Below are 18,279 nucleotides of genomic sequence, written 5' to 3' on the forward strand. Positions count from 1 at the left end.
TCTGAGCAGGGATTTCAAGGCAACCTGTAGGGTAATGCACTGGCCTGCATTTGGGTCTCACCTTAAAAATAGCAGTATAGACAAAATCTTCTAAGAAGTAGTTTTGTACAAGCTTAATTAAACCACTCTTCACTAATGATTTAATAAAGTACAGCCTTTTAAATTCTGTCATGTCTATCTACTTCTTTAGAAATGATCAATTTAAATGTCACAGGGTGTTTACACACTTTCTGAAACTGAAGACTGCTTTATAGTTTAAAATGAAATCACGTGGATTCAAATTAGCAATTTAGACAAAATCCTGATGAAGGCAGAACAAAGGATAGGAAGTAGAAGGATGTGGGCAGTACTTGTATCCTTCTCATTATTCCTGAATGGTCATGCTAAAAACATCTTGACATCTGTGGAGAAACTCCTACTGCTGTTCTGGTAGAATGTCCTTCAGCAATTTGAAGATCTGTTTTGGGGAAATTCTTGATCTCTGAAGAAATCATGAATATTTGCTCAATACTGTACTGTTAAAAATGCCTGTCTGTAGCCATTTATATCTTTTAAGACGCATTTCTGTAGCAGTACTTGTGCAAGACCACATTGTTTTAACCATGGTGATAGTTTGGCAAGCTTCCTGGTCTGAATTACCTCCACCTCCTATTGTGGATAGCCAACCACAATCTCAGTAGTACTAAATGTTCTGAGACAGTGAAATTTGCCTCTCTTCACTGTGTCCACAAAGTCTACTCATAGATCAAATATTTCTTTGAGGGCTGAGGTGAAACTTTGTAATATCAAATCACTAAACTACATCAGCCAGAGATAACCTCTGAGGGTCACCTAATCCAAATTATGCTCAAAGCATTTTCAGTCAGAACTGGTCACAACTGCCATTCAACAAAAGTGAAAAAATGGGAATTCTGTAATTCTAGTGTCACAGAAGTGTAAAAACTGTGAAAGCTCCCCAAACCTTGATTCATAGGCATTTGAGGGAGAGTGACTTTGCACATACTCCAGAGAAGTCCTGAAGATAACTACAGTACTTTGGACATGAAATAATTTATTTTACTCCTGTGCCATAACATTATCTTTCTAACTTTTGTAAGCTCTCTGGAACCATAGCACAAGAGAGTTAGTGGCCATCTTTTGCCATCTGTCTTTGCTAGTGTAGCATAGCTGAACTCAGCCTGGTGTTCAGGCTGAGTTTATTTTTGGGTAGAAACAGCTATATTCATGGTGTTCTTAGAAAACAATGCCATGGTTCTTTACCACCACTGTAACAGAGTAACAATAGTATCTCAACTTCTGCTCCAGTGATGACACCATTTGGCGGCAATTAGAGAAAAATCAATTTATGCATCAGCCAAACTCTCTAAGTCAGCTAGAGCAGCTCAAAACAGAAAGGGAAAGGAAATGGTGAAAGAATATAATGAGCAATAACAATAACAGCAAACAGCAAAAGAAAGGTATTTAAGACAAGTGGTCTTAAATCAAATCAAATGCTGTTATTTTAAGATGTATCACAGTCATAACTCATTTGCTCACTCAAGGCAATGCAGTCAGAGCCCGCAGGCAATCAGAGCAGCACGCAGCATCTGAAAGCTTGACACAACTCACTGCGGAGAATTTCACACACAGTCTTTATTGGTAATGGATTTAAAGATAATCAACAGTCATTAAATGTAAGCTTACCTTTTCTTAGTAACCAGTGCAAGGGACATAGCAATAAATAATACAATCCCGTCATCAAATGTGTTTATTCATTTTTCAAACATGAAAAGCAGAGTAGCTAGAGAAGTAGGGAGGTGTCCTACAAAGTTGAATCTGTGAGGCATCAAAGCCTAAGGCCACACCTAGAAATCTTCCAAAATTACTTAGGCCTAAGCCTAAGCTTTGCTAAATTTCTTCATTACTTTATTTGATAACATCAAAATAATTCCTCAGCAAACCAGATCCCAAACAAATAAGTATCTGTCACCTTAACATCTACATGAAATTAAAGCTTCTCTTTTCCCAGGTTAAGAACAGAGTGGTTGTGACACAGTCAAGTGGTAACTGCCTACTTTTATAGGACATAGGCTGAACTGGCAAGATCCATGAAATCAATTATCCAGTTACACAGTGGGTGGAAAAGATAGGAGATAGGAATGAAGAAACATCCTACAAGGAAACACCAGTCCAAAAGAACACACTGCAGATGCTTATGAAGTACCAGTTGTATTGCCTAAACTAAATAAATTTTAAATTCCTTGCTGTATTATATGGTTGGATACACTGATCAAATCTTTGCTTTTCCAAAAAAGAAAACTTTCCAGTTTCATGTATCCTATGTCTGTCATAGCCCACATTAAGTCAGAGGCCACTTTATGCAGTTTACAGGATGCCAAACATGCAAGAATGTGAGTAGGTTTTGTATGCTTTGGTGTAGGTAGTGCCTGTGTGCACACACATGCACATGTACTTGCATGATACTGTTTTCACTCCATGTTTTCGCTAGAAGTACCAGACAAGAAGATCTCAAACTGCTGCTTAAGAGCTCAGAAAATCTTCAACCTCCTCAACACACACAACTCTTGGTAATTCTAAATGCATGTCAATCTTACTTAGTAGTTTCTCTCCAAGCAGTGCCCTCTATTGGGAAAACAATCAAAAATTCAAGTTTTACTTGAAAATATACAAAATATACCTCACTGGGTATTGACAAATTCATTCTTGCCAAGCACCAATCAAAAAATACAGAGAAAGAGAATAAGAATCAACAAACAACAAAAGTGCAGAACAATGTGTCTGAACAGCATGCAGTCCATTCAGGGGAGAAAACCTGCTACCAACATCACTGACCACAAAAGACAAAAGCATTTTTAATCAGTTTAGAATCCATTTTTATCTAGAGAGGTAGAAATAAAAAAAGGATTCAGCTGAGAGAGGAATGGGAAGATTTCTCAAAATTTATATGAGTTAATGGCTGGAGTTAATTGTAAAACAGACTAGGAATGACTTCTGCCTGGACATTATGGAAATGACGCTAACAGCTCTGAAGTTGGTAAAACCTAATTCTTGGGGAGTGCTGATCTGACATGGAGTTCACTAAGACACAGCAAGAACACAAGGACTGTTACACTAAAAACTCACAATAAGGCATATTTCTTTGCCTGTAGAGTGATGGTAGCAATCTGATCAAAATGATCAACCTTGTTTTGTTCTTCAAGACATAAATAATTCAAAATAACATCACACAGTATATTAATTTAAAAAAAAAAGTAAGGATTTTGGTTAGTAAAATCCTTAACTTGTAAGAATTTTACAATTAAATTAATTAATTGCTATAATACATAATTTTCCAAATTTCAATCACCTATGAATTGCAGGGGAGAATCAACATTTCTTCCTGGGTAACTTATCCCACGTTGTTCCATGCCTGTTTCCTCCACTATTCCTAGCCCCTTTGGCAGCTGTCACTGCTGCAGGCAGTCAAGCAGCCTACACAGGAACCACCAGATTTATCCTAATCCCAAAAGCTAGATTTTTTTCCCTTAATATTTTTTCCTGAATTTACACTTTGTTTTCTGTAGCAGATGAGTTGAAAACATCCTTGAACTTACTGTGCATCCTGTAACCTGGCTCCCTGTCTGCTGACATTCAGCTCCTAGACTCCACAAATGTTTTTCTGACCTCCATGCACTGCAGTACAGCCCTCATGCTACCTCCTCTCCAAAACACATACATATTTCTAGAGGGGTTCAGTGTGGTGGTATGTCTCCATAGAAAAAGGTTACTTTGCAATAATGCCATCAACTTAAGACAGCTACAAATATTTATCTCAGAAATTAATTTTTATCATCTCTCACTATATCAAGTGTCTTATGGCTGACCGGCCCCTAAGAAAAAAACATGGAAAAACATTCAAGTTTTGCAAAAAGGTGTATGTTGCCACTCGAGCCACTGCTAAATTTCTTTCTGCCAATTTTCCCAAACACACTGAAACCTAGTAGCAAAACATGCAACTGTGTGCAGAAGGTTAGAGAATATTATCCTTGCTTTTGGATATCAGCTAAAATCCTTTTGTTCTGTTAGATAAATGACAAAGGATACTGGCAAAGAAGGTCTTTGCAGTCCTTCATTGCAGTCACTCTACAATCAAAATCAGGTAATATCAAGAGTTCAAGATGTTTGAATTATTTTATTCACTTTTCCCATCAACGCGTACATTCTGCTGAGCCAGTTTTCTTCACCATTACCCCATGAACTGACCATATTTATGAGCCTGAATGTCATCTGAAAGGTAGGAGGACTCTTCTGACTTGTATTAGCATCGTGTATTAAATATGTGAAAGACACAAAGCTAGATGGTCCCTATTTATTCCTTTTCTTTGATTAAACCATACTTGTAAAATGCAGAACAAAGAGGGGATATAGCAGACAGAAGAGGCAAGGGTGTTCTTGAAGAAATACAGAATTTCCCTTCAGTGATTATCTGTGTCTCTGATTTCTCAATTGCTTCAGGAAGACAAAACTTTCCAGGATTAGTAGATGCAAAATGTACTATAAGAATTCTTTATAATCTCGCGATTAAAAAAAATACCCAAGTTACCTGCTCATGCTAAATAGCCTATGCATAAATTATTGAACACTAGTTTAAATTCTACATAGTTTAGCTATTCAATGTAAGATGCCTGTTCACTGTAGTATCTATAGAATGAAACATGACATATATATATATTATTCTTGATTTACATAAACTACTCTAAGAAGTTAAAGCTTATCTGACCTTTTAGGAATGATGTGGGAGCCTAACTGCACGTTCTAAGTGTCATGGTAGATGTTTGGCTTCCAGCTGCTGGCCCAGGGTGGTGCAGGCCTCTGGTGGCACAGGTTCTGCAAGTCTGGATCTCTCCTGGAGAGGTGCTCCTGGTGCACTCAGAATGTCACTATACATTTATGTTCAGCACTTGAACTGCAGTGTCTTCTAAACTCTGAATGCCCAGTGCCCAGTAGTACATGGGGCAAGAACAACACCACTATGGTGGCATTCTAGGCAGTTCTCATGAGCTTTTTACTATCCGCATGATTTTGCAGCTGCTTACAAGTGAAGGAGATTTCTCAAGAACATAAAGGAGTAACAGGCTTTAAAAGTGGGCAGAGTAAAAACCATGTGAAATTTCAGAGGTATATATAAAGTAACGCTGTCATTTGTAAAAGGAGAAACAAAACAGGCGTTTGCTGTAAAAGGGAAAACAAAACATGCAGCACAAGACTATAGAGGCTGCACTCCTGATGCCCATGCTTGCCATAGACATTCTCTGTGCTGAACATGTATGTCCTTTACCTCTCAGGAGCTATTTGCCTAGAGCCTGTCATTTTGTCTCCTCTGGTGGAATAAGAGCTTATTAGTTTTGTCTCAGCAGCAGGCTGATGTAGTCACATAGGTGTTGGATAAGAGCAGGTGTGCACCTTGCCAAGTCAGAGGGTAGGTCATAGGTCCAGAGTTGGCCACAAGGCAAAACCGGCAGCCGGTGGGTCTGCAGCTATGTCGGGAAATGGCTCAATCTTCAGTGAAAGAAATCCACGGCTCTGAAAGGTCATCCCACACAAGCGGACACTCTGGCTGTGACCTTCATGTCAGCCACACAGAACAATGAACAGAAATGACACAACTGTGCTTGCATGCCTGCCAGGATTTCCTATCTGCCAGCGGTCATTGCTTACTTAACTGTAAAAGAACTGCCTTTTACCACTTTTTCCTAAATACTGACATATTATCCAGATGCATCCATTTTCAGTAAAACAGATTAACTAGTTGCAAATGATCTTTTCTGATTTAATCTCTCACAGAAGACAGAAACTATGAAAAGTATGTCACATCCAAAATTCTTTTCATTAATACGCTGTTAATAGAAACGGTGCTACTATAGATTGCGCTATAGTAAATATAATAGTTGTAATAAGAATTATTCAAGTCAATAAACTCAGTGGGGAAAAAAAGGACAAAATTCCTAGCATATAAGCTTTGGAAAAGCTTATCCTTTTTGTCTACAAAACCTGATCCCATTAGTTAGTCTGATAAAAGTAATTCTACTTCTTGCTTGGTTGCCTCTTTGATTTCCTTCAACTGTTGGGGCAACAACATTATTGCAAATTACTACAAAATTATGCAATTTATACTTTTTCTTTCATGACATTTCAGACCTACTCAGAACATTGTTTAAGTGGTGAATGTAGTTTAGAAGGGGGAAAATACTAATTTACATTTTTAAGTATCTTCTAGCATAGAAAGGATACTGTCAGTGTGAAAATCTGTAGAGAATGGGAGATGGCTGAGAATGGAAGGAATGATCATGTCACATTTAAGGATGTATGATCTGTTTCCACAGAAAAAGGTTAGAGAGAAACAAATTCTCTGTTTACTTCAGTAACAAATGAAGGTTGGCTAGGGTAGTAAGTTTCTGGGGGGGGAAAGAATTAGCCCATATGTACAGAGCAGCCTCTGGTGGTCTAAGTAAAAATGGTAATATTTATAACTAAGGATAGAAATATGTTTTTTTAAAAGGATGTGTGTACATATTTAGCTATTTTACTCAATCCTCCATTCAACACATTAAAAACCAGATGTTTTTAAAATGATCTGTCAATATGCTTGTTAAAAATCCGAACAGTAAGAGTATTAAAATTCATATGTATTCATTAGCACATTATATAAAAGTAAAATGCTTGTGCTTAATTATTTCATAAAAGTATTATAGTCAATTGATTATAAAAAAAGGGTTTTTTTTCCTGGTTTGCATTGCTAAAATTGAAATAAAATTTACAAGAATGTTACAGAATTGATGACATTTTCTGTCTTCACTTGTGAATTCAGTTGGCAGATGTTTTCAAGAACAAAAAAATCTGTCTTACTACAAAACATATTAAGCAGTTTTTCCTGCCATAATGTTTGACATGATGTTTATTACCCAGACCAAATCAGTTCCTTTAACAAGCCATAATGTATGCCAGAAAGTACATTATTTCATAGTTAAGGAAACTTCCAGCATGAAACAGTAAGTACTTTGATCTTTCAAGAGCACTATGCTTAATGCATTACACACTGCCACAGTCGTTTTTATTTATACTCATCTTGTACAAAGATACAGAGTGCATTTTGATATTTTGTATTTCAAGACTCAGCTTTTACATATTATTGAATACCACAGGTTTTTTTTTTGACTACGAAAATAAAGAAAATGCTTAAACATAATTACTGAGGAAGAGTTCTAATTCTCCAAGTCTTGGAAAATCTAGCTGCACAAGTGGGAGCATCAACCAGACAGCTTTAATTTGTTCAAATGGCATTTCCTCATTAGATCACAATAGATCTCAGCGACCCTATTAGAACGCAACTGAGGATATTTATTCCTGTTGCTTAACAGCCTGAAACAATTTTTCCAGCATATTTGACATAACCGTATTTTCCCTTCGATGTTGGACGAAGTTAAAGCCTTCCTGTGAGGAAATTTTTCGTCTAGTCTATCCATACTTTTTTCTACCTGGCAAAGTTGACATAAGGCCTGCTCAGGTTTTTCAAAACTCTTTGATGAGATCATTACAAATCATATACCATGCTTAAATATTGCTGTTGAGTGACAGCATGTTTTATTTTAAGAGTCTAGTGAGTCAAATGTATGCTATACTATACAGTAAGATTGTGTCCGAACTGCCCTTTGAAATCACCCTAAACCAGCACCAACACTATTCCCACAGCAGCCTGGAGGCAAGTTCCTGGGTGCAGGCAGAGAGCAATCCTATGGACTCAAGCACTGGAGGTAAGAAAATTGCAAATATGACATTGCACCTCTTGCAACCACCTACACACTTAGCAATTCCAACCAATAGAGGAAATGGAACCCTACTGATGGTCCAGTTTTGTTTCAGAAACTGGTTAGCAAGGAAATTGCATTGATTTGTCCCACAATACACTAAAGCAGGTATGTTTTTCTTTCTGTTTCAGAAAACTGTCTGTACTGGAGTATACTAAGAAAAAAAATCCCCCAAATAATAATTTCAGAATATAACACAAAGTTCAACAGAAAACCCAATTTCAATTAATTGGCCTGGGAAGGAGACCACCAACCACACTTTCACTAAAACATACACAACTTCTTTCGTTGATTGGAAGAAAATCAAATAAAGCAAACATCAACAGTCATATTTAAAGCATAGAACTGTGCAGAAAGGAAAATGGAATGGAACAATACATTTTGTATTTCGGGGGTCAAGCCTCCTGAAACCAAATTTCACGCCTCATCAGGCAAGAGTCATGAGAAGGTAGAATTGCTAAAAAGGTTATGAAAAAAAGATTCCCTTTCAACAAAGGAACACTGAACCTGCATGCTGACTAGACTTTTTTTCAGACAATACAGCAGCACTGTCCATTGGATTTTCATGGACCTTAAGTTAAGACTGGTTATCCCTCTTAAGAACGAGGGTTTGGCTAGTGGGCAGAATAGCATCTTATCAAAAATCTGCAAACAGAAAACACAGAGCCTTATATATATGCACTCCTTTGTTTCCCTTACTTAGGTATTTTTCAAAAGACAGTAAATATTTATGGTATTAGTGACAATCTCATATCCAAGTTACTAACCCTTTTAGCTAACTCTCACAGTTATATTTCTTTTACAAAAAATGTTATGCTAAAAGATATTAACACGGGCATACTGAAATTCAAGATGATTCTAACATGTTGGATTATTTTTCTCTGTTTCTCATCAGATGGCATACTTTTTATTGTTTTACCTTCACTGTGGAGGTTTCTGATGTGTAACTATCGAATGAAAATACTAACTTTTATAATAAGGGTTTTGTAAATTGTATGGCTCAGTCTGGAATGTATAATGAATAGTATGTATATGAAGCAGAATGTGTCAATGTGCAAATAATATTGTTTGTGCCCCCTGAAGAATTAGAAATCCTCGGGTAGCACTGTTATAATGATCCCATGCTGGTAGCATTATAAAGGGCAAAGGTTCACTGAGTCAGATAAGGGCAAGGGACAGAATTTCTTCATCATACCACTCTAATTTTTGTAGCTTAAATGTTTATTAATATATTAGCAAATTTCCTCCTTTATCTACCTTCAAAAGTTTACCTCAAACACAATGGATGGTTGCTCATATAAAAACAATACATTACAGTGTAAATTTGCTACCATACAACATGAACACTGGTATTTTCCACAATACATTATTAATTTGGCAGGTGATAAAAAACTATCAGGCTGTAACTACTGCCTCTCCAATATAATACAATATAATACAATAGAATACAATAAATGCATACATGACATGTGAAGCTAGTATGCTGCCTAAGCTTCACTACAAAGTCTTTCTTAAGAACACCTCTGTTTATAAAATGGTTTTTAGAAAGTCTTTCTTAAATAATTTCTTTCTTGATAACACCAGTGACTTCCTCTGGGGTTTATTTGAAGTTTCCCTTTGAAATTAGAAAGAACTTTTCTGTAACAGTTCCAAAACTTCACGATCAATAAATGACCAAAAATGCCAACTGAATAAAGAGCCAAGAACTCTGTATAAACTCTTAAATGTCATCTCAGTAATGTATTTTTAACAAAGCATGCTGTTTATTAGCCAATATAGGCAGGTAACATATGTATGCATCAATAAAGAAAGGCAAACAAAACCAAAATAAACTTACTCTAATATAGATTTGCATAGTTTCTTTTTCTTTTTGTGGATTTCGGTACTTTTCATAGAAGTCACGTCTCTTCTTTGTTTCCTTCTGGATTGTATCTTTTCTTTCTCTCTTTTCTGCAGGTTCATCTGTGATATCAGAAGACAGTTGTATTTGCGCTTTTGTCTTCTCTACTTCAATGTAGTTCTCATTGGGATTCAGAACTATTACTCCATAGCCTTCCTGTTTCAGAAGAGAGTCACACACACACACACACACACACACACACACACACACACACACACACACACACAGAGAAACAAGAAGAAATGTGAAAAGGGATATTTAATGCTTGAAAATGCTTTACATTTACTTTAATGCTCTTTAGAACTTTTTATTTATTTCAGCAACTTCACACAACATCACTTAGAGAAGGGTTTTTAAAAATATTCTGTCATTAAAGGGATATTGATGTGTGAATATGTATCTGTGCATGTACTTATACACATCCCTCAGTGTCAGAAAAGTTGCCTGTTTTACCTTTAAAATAATTTAATATGTTGTTTTATTCATAAGCACTTTATATGACTTTTTCAGAAAACAATACAGGAACTAAAAGCAAAATGTTGCTTTAAGAACTCTACATAGTAATGAATAAAAAGCTTTATGCCCAGCCAGCAAAAACCTTTAAAACAAGAAGGATTGAGAGATTTTATATATCAAGATAGATACATTAAAGAAAGTATGTGAAAATTATTTGTTACATTTTAAAATAGTAAAACCTTTTGTCTAGCTGACAATAAGCATACCATGGAGAGGCAAATAGCAGCAGTTACAATGAATCAATACCAAAACTGATTCAGTGGTGTGGCTTACAAGTCAGCTTTTTATGGTAGGTCTGACTTTTCAGTGCACCTTTAAATCCGCTGGGAAAGTTCATTGGGATTATACTGCATATTCAACAAATCCAGGAGCAAATTTGTGACCTGCAGGATGCTTTTGAACATATAAGGAACATTTTGTGCCTCAGGAAATGAGCTCATTGAAAAAATATGAATTTATGAATGAGAAATCTTGAATAAATCAGCCAATCAAATATTATTTTTAAATGATGGTGAATCACAAAAAATCGTAATATTTGTGGAAGACATAATTGTAAATGAAAGGACAAAAGAGAAGCATGTCTATTTAACAGATGTGTCCCTCAAGTTAACATGGGATCCCAGGCAAAATCAAGCTATCCTTTAGAAGTAGATTTTAACAAAGACTTACTTTTTGGAAACATCTGTATTAATTATCTAATGGAACAGCTTTATTCCAGCTTTTCACTTGGTGCTTCATTTTCACTCGGTCCAGGCATGAGGATCAAAAGAGATCACCTAGCTGTCCAGAGCAAACCAAGTCCACCCCAACAAAAGATACTTTATTTGGGTTTGTTTTATTCTAATCTGCAGAGCCATTCACAAACCTTGTAGCTCATTGTGGCCACTGTCAGGTAGACAGATTGTCACTCAGTGATTTTCTACAGTTGGACACACTCGACTAGTTATCAAAATCACATTTGAAAGGAGTTCCTACCCCTTATTCTCGTGCCCTTCTCCAACGTCTGCCGTAGAGCCTCCTCCCACCAAAGACCAAGTTAAAGGGCACAGTTGCACTCTGCTAAACAGAGTGAAATAGAGGCATTCAGGATTCTACCTCCGGCATAAGTGATGCAGTCAAAAAAGGTCACAACAGGCCAAAGAGAAAATTGTTTTCTTGTTAGAGGCAGCACCATAAGGGGTCTCCTGTTACATGATTCTCCTGTCCTGCCTGCCATGAATTCAACTGGGATAAATATAAACAATCAGGCAAAACATAAATAAACAATAGGAAAGGATGAAAGAAAACAGAAAGTGAAATACAAATTTTAAAATCTATCCACGTCATGCCTGGCCATATTAATGCACAATGCTGTACTATGAGTGCATTAATTTTATAGCTTGGAAAATTTCAAAGCCCATCACAGAGAAGAATGTGGCTTACAAACATTCCTAAATTGCAGATCTCAGATGAAAGGATAGCTTTTGAGCCTGTTGCTGCAAGAGTTTTTGCAGTACTTGGTAGGCTGGTAGTTTTGGGGCTCTCCATCTTCTTGACCTTCTTGTTTTGAGCAGAGACATTCTCTGTATTGATTTGTTTTGTTTATTACACAATGTGAAATACAAAATTTATGTGTTTATTACAGATCTAGAAGTGTTACAGGGATTTGAAATTCTGTGCACTTCAACCTGATCACAAAACAGTCACTCAAATCATCAAAGAAGTGGAATTTGTCTAAGTTATTGATTATGTAACTTTAAATTACGTGACTCATTTGTCCTATTTTATGAGGACACAATATCAATTTTTCACATAAACATCAACAGGTAAAATATGACTCTATTTTAAAATTCACTATTTTATATATCAGTTAAAGGATTTTTATTAAATATATTTTAAGAACTGCAACATGACCCTTCACATTTTTTTTACAATTTCTCCCAGATAGAAGGCCTTTCCTGTGAGTAGAATTAAGACAATTAAGTAATAACTGAACTAAGATTTTTTTTCTCCCCTCTCTATTATGGGAAAGCTTTTCCCTTTGGAAAGTAGTCTCTTTTTGGACTGTTTTACTTCCATGATATGGTGTACCTCCCTTTCCCTTGTACTTCTGCATCCTGAATTTCAAGAAGAAAACAATGCCACCAGAAAGAAGATTAGAGAGTAACGTATAAAAATCAACATGGAAAAAAAATACTCATAAAATATACCCAATTACAACCTCTCTCATTCATCCTTTATCTGAGCATTTTCTACTGAAAAGAAATACTCTGCTTTAAATAACATCCGTATAAACAATATGGCTTTTAAGTTCAATTAATTAAAAAATAAAGTGATTTATGTGAGCGCAGCTACACCATTAAAGTTTAGTGCAATTAGAAAATGAAAAAAAAGGTGGAGCTCTAATGCAGTGAATTTGAGAAGCATGCAAGTCAGTGCAAACCTCAGAACACCTTAAAAAAGGCCTTCAGCAAAATTTAATAACAGACAAGATACAGTCTTTGGCACAACTGTTAACATAGACAAAAATCACATTCATTAAAAAGCATCCTTTAAAACAAAAGGCCTGTTCAGAAACATCTCTTTGCATGCAGGACTGTCTTAATCTTTTTTCACCATATAGAGTCTTGTTGCTGGATGGTATTAAATGTGTTATTACTATGTATTACTTAGTTATTTGTTAATTTGGTGCTAGTGCAACTATAATAAACAAATCAATGTCACTAAAAATACCAATTTCAGCCATGATGAGCTTACATCATTATTAAAACATAGTGACCTATGACTTACTTAGGTACCAACCATCCAGGATGGTATCTAAATCTTGTCACCCCCAGTGGTGTTAGATGGTACGCAAATGTTAGGAGGTGGTACGCAAATATTAGGTAATAATAGTAGTTTTTAACAATAGTAGTTTCCAATGTAATAGCTTTCTGCAGTACCAGTGTGAACAGAAAGAGAAACCACTCTCCAAAAAGTTTTTTCATGGTAAAAACCTAAGCTTTGAGGACACTAACCCCTCATCCCCATCAATCTTCAGCCATCAGTGTACTTGTGATAAGACCTTATAATTATGGCAGACACTAACAAATGGAACTCCCAGCCTCTAATCTACAAAATTCCAGTTTCTCTCTCAGACTAAAGCACCCAGCTAACTTCTCTTCCCCTCACGTGGTAATGCTTCAAGGTAAGCAAAATTTAATCTACATTAACTTCTACCATTCACCAGGTTGCTGCTTCTGGAGGTTGAGGATTGTGACGATGAAAGGAAAAACACATTTACTAAGTGAAGAGTTGAAAAGACTCATGAGCCTCAGTTGCAATACTTATACTACTGAGACAGAACGATGTAGAAGGAAGGACCTTTTCCTTTGTAATACATGAGCCAGAAATGGGGCAGTATTTTCTACCTCTTAATGGGAGTCCAAGGGGGTAAGCTTAAAAAAAAAAGAACCTCAAAGTACTTGAGGTAAACTCCAAATCTTTTGAAATCTCACCTGCCTGGAACATGAGTAATGAGCTGAAACCATTCAGAGCTGCACATTAGTGCTCCAGGGTGGGACACAATATGCCACAATAAAGGTCAGAGCTAGAGAGGTATCTTTTGACCTATGTAACTATCTTTTTGGACTGTGAGCAAGGAGTTGAAATAGATAATTTTCCAATGTTTGATCAACCTAAATTTTCAAGTTCAGTTTTCTATTTGGATAGTTGTCAGCAAAACCAGAATTAATTCCTTGGGGAAATATAATTCACAGCAATCTGCTCTTAAACCCACTGTTGGTTAAAACAGACACAGCAATGTCCATTCATCTTTCTGAAAGAAGTGTGCTCTGTTCATTTCCCATCTTTACTGCAAGAAGGGTACATCTATGTCACTATTGCAACACTGTAGGTGCAACAGCAGGATGAGGTCATGACAACCAATCAGAAGTCACTAGTGAAGCGTTAAAGTAAACATAGCTGTTGGAGATGCAGCTCAGCTTGAAAAGTGCCCCCTCCATTATTTGAGCAATTTCCTCAAGACGTGACCTGTGACTGAAATGCCTGAAATGTCAGTTGATTCCACTTTCTGTTTCCACCCAATGTGAATTTTGGCAACTGCACCCTGCTAATACTGTGATATTTCCATTGCTGATATACCTCAGCCACCTGAATTCCAGCGCTGTGTCCAAGTGTGTAAAAATGCCATGCTTCTACCAAACACAGTTTGTCCCGCTAAGTTCCAAACTTAAAACAGCTCATCAGGCAGGAAAAGAAAATGTACCACAAAAAGAACTTAGAGGACCACCTGTTGTCTATTATTTCTACATAGCACTTACTCATAAATCATAACACAGGGTAATTAATCAAGTTGTCAAAGAGAAGGTCAAAGGTTATGCGGGTGAGTCAGAAGGTCACGCATGGGCTGATAGAGGTCAGGGTCACACTGCATTCCTCATTATCAAGTTGGGATGAGAGACGGCCCAAGCAAACAAAAGTGAAAGCAGATGGAGAACTGAGTGGAAAAAAAGAGGAGAAAATTTCACAAACAAAAAGGAGTGGAAGAATGTGAGTTACCTTCAAACAAGGAGGAGAACAGAGCCAAAATACACTGAAATGTTCTCAAAAGATTGCACATAATACAAAGACACTACAGTTTGATTATTTAAATACACTTACTGTAACTTTCCATCCAATTTTTTTGTAAATATTAAGTAACGCCACAAAATGTGCATGGTAATTTTGGTTCCATTTCACATCTGAAGTTAACATTTTCAAGGTGAATTAGACAAAAATAACTTATTACTGTGATTAATGCAGATGGATATGCAAAATTGTTTCTAAACGCTTAGATTTATACCTGTTTACAGCTACAACCAATAGATGTTCAATAAAGAAGTTATAACCTGCTTGAAAGACATATAAAGAACTGTACTTTCATATACACAAATCCTTAAACACACAGAGCATCACAAAAGTCTTTCTAGATGACACAGTAGTTATAAAATATTCAATCACTGCACTGACCTGAATTAGATGCAGAATACTGTACAAAATTAGCTGTCACCCTTTCCTCAAAATCTTTGTTAATCTCATTTTGAATGTTTGCAGCTTTATCAACACATGCATCAACGTCAGCTCCTTGGTTACTGAACCGCTGTACTTAGAAGAAGATACAATTAAAATGTTTTGGCACAGAAAAGGTGAAATTGCATCTTCTCCTGGTCCCTGAGGAGTCTGTAAAACATGTAGGATTTATTGGCAAACATACACCCTTGTCTAGAGCCTTGACATCCCAGGTCACCCAGGTGCTATTTATTTCAAAACATTCACTTTACACTTATCCAAACTGCCACCTGCCGTGTAATTAACTTTTAATTGTTATTGGAGCTATAGAAACAATAAACTCTTCATTACCTTTTTGTTACCGCCTTCCAATTTGTCACTACATTACATTCAAATTTATTTGCATGCAGAACTGTATTTATTTTATTTCATCATCTTTATGCTGGAAATTATTTAACATGCCATGACTGTCTTACTTTACTATTTGTTAATTTAGTGCGAGTGCAGCTACACTAAACAAATCAATGTTCAAGGCTACAAAAACCTAACAGAACGGCTGTTCCCATATTTTGAGTTTACCGTTGAAAAGTTTTGAAAAGAATTTATGTTTTACATCTCTCTATAATTAGCAACCCAAATATGTCTATGTGCTAGATCTGCAACCCTGTTTTATGCTGTTTGTTCGCAAGGTCAGAACTGAATAAAAACATCCATGAATTAAAAACATTTTTAAGATCCTCAGTTGTTTACTGTATTCTTTATAGGGAACTTTCATGCCTTTACAAGTACTAGTTTCACTAGGATTTGCAACAGAAAATTATTTCTCGTGGCAAGTGAGAAACAAGAAACTATGCTACAGCATCAATTTAATTCTGTGAATTAACAAAATTATGTTCACATTCAGCTTCTGCTTCAAACATTGTCTTATGAACAACAGACCCCCCCCTCTCCCTGATGTGAGATTTGGGCTATTTGTAGAAATCACGGGAGACTGAATGGAAGCGAATCCACCCGAGCCATACAGGCAAGCAGGACACTGAGCTGCAAATAATCTGTCCACAACAACTGCCCAGGCTGTAAAATCAGATTCTGCTTTTCTTCACTAAGTGCAAACAGTTTTGGGGTTGCCCATACAACCTCTGAAAGAATGAACCCACCAGTTTGTCCTCAAGGCACCCTATAGGAACCTCCTCTGTAATTAAAGTCCATACTCTAGAAGTTCATCTTCTCCACTATGGCCTTAAAAAACTATTTTAAACTATTTTCCAACAAAAATTTCAAATGCTTCAAAGGACAAGAAAGAAGAAGTAAGATTTTAATGAAAATGTTATTTACATTTAAATAGAACTTTTTGAAAGTAACAAACCAGAAATAAAGTAAGTCAAACAATTTTAATAAAGCCCACATGAATAAAAAGTAATTATTGGTTCTAATCCATCTATCAATAACCAAGGAGAATATCAGTTACCCCCCAGTTATGCTTAAGTAAGAACAGCTGCAAAGCTGGACTGCAGGATTTTTTAATGTTTCTATGGTATTTCCAAGTATCCCATTAGCTGATAGTAAAAGTTCTCAACTGCAAATTCATTATTCAATCTGCTTTGCCTTCTCCCTGAAAATGTCACAGTAAGTCTTGATTATTCTCATTAGCACTTCATGATGAATGTACCCCCAAATAGTCATTAAGTGTGTATTTTCTACGTAAAAGAACATGAAAAAGTAACAATTTATTCTACAATAAACCTTTCTTCCTTTGCTTTTGTAATAGTGTAATATCTTTACAAACACTTTCTCTTCCTGAAATCCAGATATTTCAATGGGCTCAGGGCTTTTTCTGATTTGTAAAATATTGAGCTTGAAGAAAGTCAACCCAAGATGCCAAAATCTTATTCTTTACCTTTCATTTCCAGAAATTTATATATATATATTAAACTACCATGGGAAAGGATTAAACGCCAATCCCTTGATAGGTGTGTATTTCAATATTCTAAATGAAAAACACATCATGTACATAAGTGTTTTCTGTAAAATACTGCAGTTAACTAAACTCTTGAAAGACAACTCCACTCTGGTCACTTTTGTGACCAGAAATCCTCTATCTCAATGACAGTGAATGCAGCTGCTTTTAGCATGTGCCTGTATTTACTAATTCCCTGAGAAAACAGACAATTGTAATCTATCAGTAAAGCTTCTGGTTTGTACCTATATTCAACAAACAGGTGCAATTTGGTACATTGATGCTCCTTCCTTCCCATAGTGACCTTCCCATATACTTCTGCTAAATAATTTAATTACTTATGAGTAATGGTTTCTTTTTAACCTTTTAAATGACTAACTCGTTAAAATGCAGAAATGTGCAAAACATGATGTCACTGGGTCAAACAGCTGTGTTGGTAAACTTATGGCTGTGGAGGTTCCTAAGAACATAAAAATATTCTAATATATATTGCTCATTGTATGGTAAAAACTTTTAAAACAGATTATCTTTATAATCACAAAATGCTACACTACCTCATAGTAACATAACAATTCTTTTTACCTCTGTATACATAAAACACAGCTTAAAAATCTTTTTGTTAATATGTTTTAAATTAAAAATATTGTTGAATAACACTGTGTGAAATGTTGACACACTTGGGACTCTATTAAAAAAATTTCTCAAATTCTCTTTGTTTTATGAATATTTAAGCTTTCCCGAAGACACAGCACATAGCAAGAACACACAGGTATTTTTTAAACGTCAGTAACTCTTTATTCAAAATACTTTGCTAATTAGTATCACATGCAGTCTGGTCTTGTGTTGCTTAAAAAGGCTATCACTATTGAATCCTGAAGGTTTTTTGAATTTATGAAGCAATAGACAAGTATTGCTGCAAATGCCTAAACAAGGTATTATTAGATCCAAAGTTTAAAATGCCTTATGTCTCTGCTATACAGCTGATTTACAATGCTAGAAGGAGAGGACAGTAAAACCTTCATTCCTGGGACTCT

At 35.9% G+C, this 18,279-nt stretch overlaps 1 protein-coding gene across 8 annotated transcripts in view; it reads right to left on the reverse strand.

Moving 5' to 3' along the window:
* The window catches only part of FAM172A (family with sequence similarity 172 member A), a 298,225-nt gene that overhangs the window by 128,990 nt on the left and 150,956 nt on the right, over window positions 1-18,279 (reverse strand). For all 8 annotated transcript variants that reach the window (XM_033084694.1, XM_033084695.1, XM_033084699.1 and 5 more), the window contains exon 7: window positions 9,682-9,900. In XM_033084694.1, coding sequence (XP_032940585.1) covers window positions 9,682-9,900 — 219 coding nt within the window. The remainder of the gene's footprint in view (window positions 1-9,681; window positions 9,901-18,279) is intronic.

This window comes from Catharus ustulatus, chromosome Z (assembly GCF_009819885.2).
Source record: "Catharus ustulatus isolate bCatUst1 chromosome Z, bCatUst1.pri.v2, whole genome shotgun sequence".
Classification (NCBI taxonomy): domain Eukaryota; kingdom Metazoa; phylum Chordata; class Aves; order Passeriformes; family Turdidae; genus Catharus; species Catharus ustulatus.